Source organism: Cibotium barometz, chromosome 49 (genome assembly GCF_041138505.1).
Source record: "Cibotium barometz isolate CiBa-2024 chromosome 49, ASM4113850v1, whole genome shotgun sequence".
Lineage (NCBI taxonomy): Eukaryota > Viridiplantae > Streptophyta > Polypodiopsida > Cyatheales > Cibotiaceae > Cibotium > Cibotium barometz.
In genome coordinates, this window is record NC_141094.1 from 12,200,416 (window position 1) to 12,206,033 (window position 5,618).

General features: G+C 39.1%; 1 protein-coding gene across 2 annotated transcripts; it reads left to right on the forward strand.

Moving 5' to 3' along the window:
• Positions 1 to 2,823: 2,823 nt before the first annotated feature.
• Positions 2,824 to 5,271, forward strand: LOC147610302 (short-chain dehydrogenase/reductase 2-like). Of its 2 annotated transcripts, XM_086786495.1 has the most exons (5): positions 2,824 to 2,948; positions 3,029 to 3,290; positions 4,163 to 4,243; positions 4,351 to 4,524; positions 4,737 to 5,271. In XM_086786495.1, the coding sequence occupies exons 1-5, from the start codon at positions 2,935 to 2,937 to the stop codon at positions 5,133 to 5,135; spliced, it is 930 nt and encodes a 309-aa protein (XP_086642621.1). In that variant the 5' UTR covers positions 2,824 to 2,934; the 3' UTR covers positions 5,136 to 5,271. The 2 variants fall into 2 exon arrangements, with proteins under 2 accessions (XP_086642621.1, XP_086642623.1); XM_086786497.1 differs by lacking the exon at positions 4,351 to 4,524.
• The last annotated feature ends 347 nt before the right edge of the window (positions 5,272 to 5,618 follow it).

The following is a 5,618-nucleotide window of genomic DNA, read 5'->3' on the forward strand; positions in this document are numbered from 1 at the left end:
TGTGTTTTGTATGCGGGCGATTTTTTTGTATTTTAATGTTGTATTATGGCAAAAACCAATCTCTCTCTCTCTCTCTCTCTCTCTGTGTCTATCACTTATAATGTGTGTGTGTCTATCACTTATAATGTGTGTGTATGTGTTTTTCTCTCACTTATAATGCTATTGCCACTAAAAAACTTCCTAGTGGAAAAGCTAGAGATCACAATGGGCTGAAAACTAGAGTTTTTTATTGCTTATGGGTGGAAGATAATTGCTCCCGTCTTAGCTCAGCTTTTTGATGAGGTGGTATGCTAGGGTTTTCTTCATTTGGTCTATTAACTCCATGATTCAACCACAAAACCATCATGGTAAGCCATACTATGATTAAGATCTATGCCTCAACACCGATCCCATGGAACCAAGTAACTACAGAACCATCATGGTGAGCCATAGTATGACTAAGATCATCATACTACAACTAAGGTCTATCCCTCATTACCAAAGTCCATGGTGAGTTCTTTTGCTTAGAGTCAAAGGGTGAGAGCCAAAAGGTTCTTTAATATTGCCACTCCCCTTTGGACCTCGAGGGCGAGTATTGAGGAAGCACATGGCATATTTGAGAAAGTCTATTGCTGTTTTGTACAGAAACTGTAAATGTAAAAAAGTGATATCTTTCTTCCCGGGAAAAAAAAAGTGATATCATTCATACCTTTATGGTGGGATGAACTCATGACAAAGGGGAGTGAATAGAGGTGGTGGACTCCTTGCACATACTTGGGCTACATTTCTGTCCTGTGCTTTATGGTGAGAAAGGGGGTTGAAGTTCTTCTTAAGAGGGCATCTGGATCTCTTGCATGGTTAGAGAGAGAGTGCTTCCAAGCGTATTTCAAGATCCACAAACAAACATTGGGCGAGGATTTGGAGTGGCACGATGCTCGCCAGCCTCATTAGAAGCAAGTCCTTATTGCCACATAATATCATCCTTGCAGAGTTTGGAGCTTCACCCCTTGAAGTTGATAATCTTCTGACTGGTCACTTAAATCTTGATAGGATTTGGTCCCCTCTCAATATTTGTCCACCTAAGATTGCACTTGGTCCCCTCTCACTAATTGTCCACCTAGGGTTGCACTTCGCTTCATCAATGCAAATGGCAAGCAGTGGAGTAGGTGGTACTCAAAAATTGTGGATAGATCCTTTGTTGAGGCATCCAAATAGATAGATTGCCACCTTTCTAGTATAGTCTAGATGCCCCCAAGCTCCATCTCAGCAAACAGAACATGGACGGTGATCATTAGGATGAAAATTCTCCAGTTTATATCTTGGATTAAGCCATCTCATTTTCAAACAAAGGTACAATTCTACAAGGACCATTTCTACTTGCATATTACCATGGATGGTTTTATTTAGAAACCACGGTGTTTATTCATGGCTTAGCAACTTTGAGAGGATGAGATTGCCTAAGTATTGTAAGCCTCTTTCTTAATTCCCGAAGGTCATCCTTGAGCTTGAGGTTGATTTGCTTTGCTGCCTTGTGCATGATAGTCGATTGATAGCAGGAATCAGATAGGGCTCTGTTAGCACTGCGATTGAAACCCTGAAATTGTAACTACAGACCTATTTCACTACTGCAGTTGTAACCCTAAATTTTTAAAGCATAGCTAGCTGTTGAGGGTCGATGGAGAGAGAGAGAGAGAGAGAGAGAGAGAGACAGAGAGAGAGAGAGAGAGATGCACGAACATCATATCATGATGATTTTTTTGAAGTTTCAATCATTGAATATCAAGGACCTAGTTAACTTGTTTCAAAAGGAATCATCACATTAATACAACAATCTATTGTCCATCAATACACTTAATAATGTTTTCCTTGTTGGTCTGCATAAATGAGAATCTCTCTCCGTTCACACAATTTGTGAGCCATCAATCACACATTTTTTGACAATGATTTTTTCTTTTCTTATCTTGACACACCAACTTAAAGTATGCTAAAAATGATTGATCTACAAAAAAAAACCACAACACATCATCTCTCACCACTCTCTTGTGACTGTTGCATATCCTAAGGTAGCGTTACTTTCGATTTGCATTCTGTAAATCAACAATAATAATAGCATCTGGACAATTAATTTTAGGTTATAATAGCAACCTCTCATGTAAAGATTATGATGGGTGGACGGATAGGGATAATGCCATGTCTCTCACACACAAGACAAAGATCCCACACTTTGAAGTTTTCAAAGTATATATATATATATATTATTGCATTGTTGCAATAAATTAAATTATTCTTAGGCTTTTCGTGCATGACGATGACTTCAAGAAGGCTTCAAAGCCTAGGAATAATTTAAATTAATGCATTCCATTTAAATTTTTCTTGGGAATAAGGCTTCAAAGCCCCTAGGAATAATTTGATTTGTTTAATGCAATTGGCCCAATCCACATCCCACCATTCAATGACCCCACCGATACACCACCCACGATCCACCACCCAACAAGAAAGGGACCAAAGAAAAGAGAGCTAGAGAGAGAGAGTGAGAGAGGAAGAGAGAGGAGAGAGGGAGAGAGAGATAAGAGAGAGAAGGGGGAGAGGAGAGAGAGAGAGAGAGAGAGAGAGAGAGAGAGAAGAGAGAGAAGGGGGAGAGGAGAGAGAGAGAGAGAGAGAAGGTTAGAAAAAGGGCCTCCCCCTTTTTTTGGGGAAAGGGGTGTAAACCTAACCTAACCTAACCTAATGTACTATAGTTATGTTTTGCATTAAACAAATCAAATTATTCCTAGGGGCTTTGAAGCCTTATTCCCAAGAATAATTTAAATGGAATGCATTAATTTAAATTATTCCTAGGTTCCACTCATCATAATCTTTACATGAGAGGTTGCTATTATAACCTAAAATTTATATATATAATGTTTACATGAGAGGTCTTTCTCTCATTTTGCTCTGCAGGTCGGCTGCGCAGGCATGGATGCCAACAGGTAAGCAAGGGGATGGGCGTGTGAGAGAGAGATGGGTGTGTGTTTTTTTTATGCCCTAATTAATTAGCATTAGCCAGCAGGTGGTGGAGCGACAAGACAGTGGCTGTGGTGACGGGTGCTAACAAAGGAATTGGGCTGGAGATTTGCCGCCAATTAGCTCAGAAGGGCTTCACTGTCGTCCTCACTGCTCGTCATGAGACCCTAGGCCATCTTGCCACCGACTCCCTCGCCCACCAAGGCCTCCATAATGTCCTGTTTCATCAACTCGATGTCCAAAATGCACAGTCCATCTCCCTCTTTGCTTCCTGGATTAAGGATGTGCATGGAGGATTAGACATTCTTGTAAGTATCTCCCCCTCCTTGCTTATGCTAATGCCCCTATAAGATCAATCCATCCCCCCTTTTTGCTTCCTGGATTAAGGATGTGCATGAAGGATTAGACATTCGTGTAAGTATCTCACCTTACTCTCCCCCTCCTTGCTTATGCTAATGGCCATATAAGATTAATCCATAGATCCCTTTTTGCTAATTCCTAGATTAAGCATGTGCATGGTGGATTAGACATTCTTGACCTTACTCTCCCCCTCCTTGCTTATGCATATAAGAACAATCCATCTCCCTTTTTGCTAATTCCTAGATTAAGCATGTGCAAGGAGGATTAGACATTCTTGTAAGTATCTCACCTTACTCTCCCCCTCCTTCCTTATGCTAATGGCAATATAAGAACAATCCATCCCCTAGATTAAGGATGTGCATGGAGGATTAGACATTCTTGTAAGTATCTATTTCACCTTCCTCCTTGCCTATGCTAATGGCCATATAAGAAGAAGCACAATTTCTTTAAACATCTTACTTGGGAGGATGGGATATTCATGTAACTTTATGCCTCACCCTTTTGCACATCCCAACTCCAACACATGTTAAACATCAAGCTCAATTTTAAAACTTTAATCACCACTATCAAGTCTCCTACCTAAGAGATCCTGGGTGCAAGTCCCATTCCTTACACTTGGGTGCTTGTCATATAGATCATATTTTGTCCACTGGCTATGATAGTCAAATACTGCATCTCATTTTGATAGGTACAAGCCACACACGTGTGGTTTGTTTCCTTGGATATGATGGTTAAATACTCATCTCATCTCGCATGCAAGTTTAAATTTTGATTATGAGTGACAGAGTCTTTTGATTATTCTAATTTCATTCTATTGTAGATTAATAATGCTGCAGTAAGTGGTGTTATTATTGACGAAGATTATGTGAAGGAGACCAACATAGATATCACCGACCTAATGGTGAGTCTCTCATTAGTTTTGTGCCATGAGCATAGATGGATCATCTTTAAAAAGCTATGTCAAGACAAGATCATGATCTACATATGCAAATTATTGTTGTGATATAGTTCAAGGAATCCATAACCAAGGGTTTTATTATCGAGTATGAGTCGGCTAAAACATGCTTAGATGCCAATTATTATGGTAGCAAGCATGTAACGAGGGCTTTGCTTCCTCTCCTTCGACACTCTTTGGAAGGAGCTCGTGTTATCAATGTTGGATCTGATTTTGGAAAGCTTTATGTAACACACTCTCTCTCTCTCTCTCTCTCTCTCTCTCACACACACACACACACACACACACACACACACACACATACACACACACGTGCGCATGCACGCATGCACACACACATATGCAAAGATAGTTTGTTGGAAGAGTATAAGCAAAAGTAACATTTTTTAGTGTGCTCTCTATGATCAAGTTGTAATAAGTACTTTTCTTAAACATGTAGCATCTCCAAAGTGTGAAACTACAAGAAGAGATAGGCAACCTCAACAATCTATCTGAGGAGTACATAGACACATTGATCAGCAACTATTTGGATGATGTAAAATCTCAAACATGGGAACACAAAGGTTGGCCACTCAAGTTTCCAAACTATAAGATGAGTAAGGTGGCCTTACATGCATTTACAAGGGTACTAGCCAAAGAATTAGAACAAAGGCCTCATGGTCAAAAAGTGTATGTCAATTGTGTACATCCTGGATTTGTAAAAACAGACTTGACAAGACGTTTTGGTGATCTCACTGCTCAAGAAGGTGCAGAGAATGTGGTGAGGGTTGCTCTCTTTCCTCCTCAAGATTGTCCTTCAGGACAATTCTTCCATGAGAAAAAACTTGATAATTTCTAGCCTAAATGATGGCTTTGCATGAGTATGTCTTTAATTTTCCACACATGGTTTGAAGCATATTGCTCTTTTTTCTTCCATGAGAAAAAACCTTCAAAAAATTTTCCATTATGGAAATGAACAGTATTTATTTCCATTTCATGTGATTATGTGAACCTTCCATGTGATTGTGTGATATTCTAGTGTTTCAATTTTCAAAGCAAGGTTTATTTATTCTATGGGCTTGTTCATACGAGTTTTTTGTAAAAATTTGCAAGCTAACTTTAACACCACCCCAATAACAAACTAGATCACTAATATTCTTCAAAAAGACCATAAGATAATATTTAATGGTAAACCCTAGCTTTAAAGATGTAAATTCATCATAACCCTACCTTTAGACAAAGCTTATATTCTCCAAATTGGACCATAAAACAATATTTGCTACCAAACCATAGCTCAAAAAAGTAAATTTAAAATAGCCCTAGCTTTAGAGAGCTCAAGCTA

Coding starts and splice junctions, on each gene's coding strand:
- LOC147610302 (XM_086786495.1), top strand. Junction 3,291..4,162: donor ATGGAGGATTAGACATTCTT/GTAAGTATCTCC, acceptor ATTCTATTGTAG/ATTAATAATGCTGCAGTAAG. Junction 4,525..4,736: donor CTGATTTTGGAAAGCTTTAT/GTAACACACTCT, acceptor TTAAACATGTAG/CATCTCCAAAGTGTGAAACT.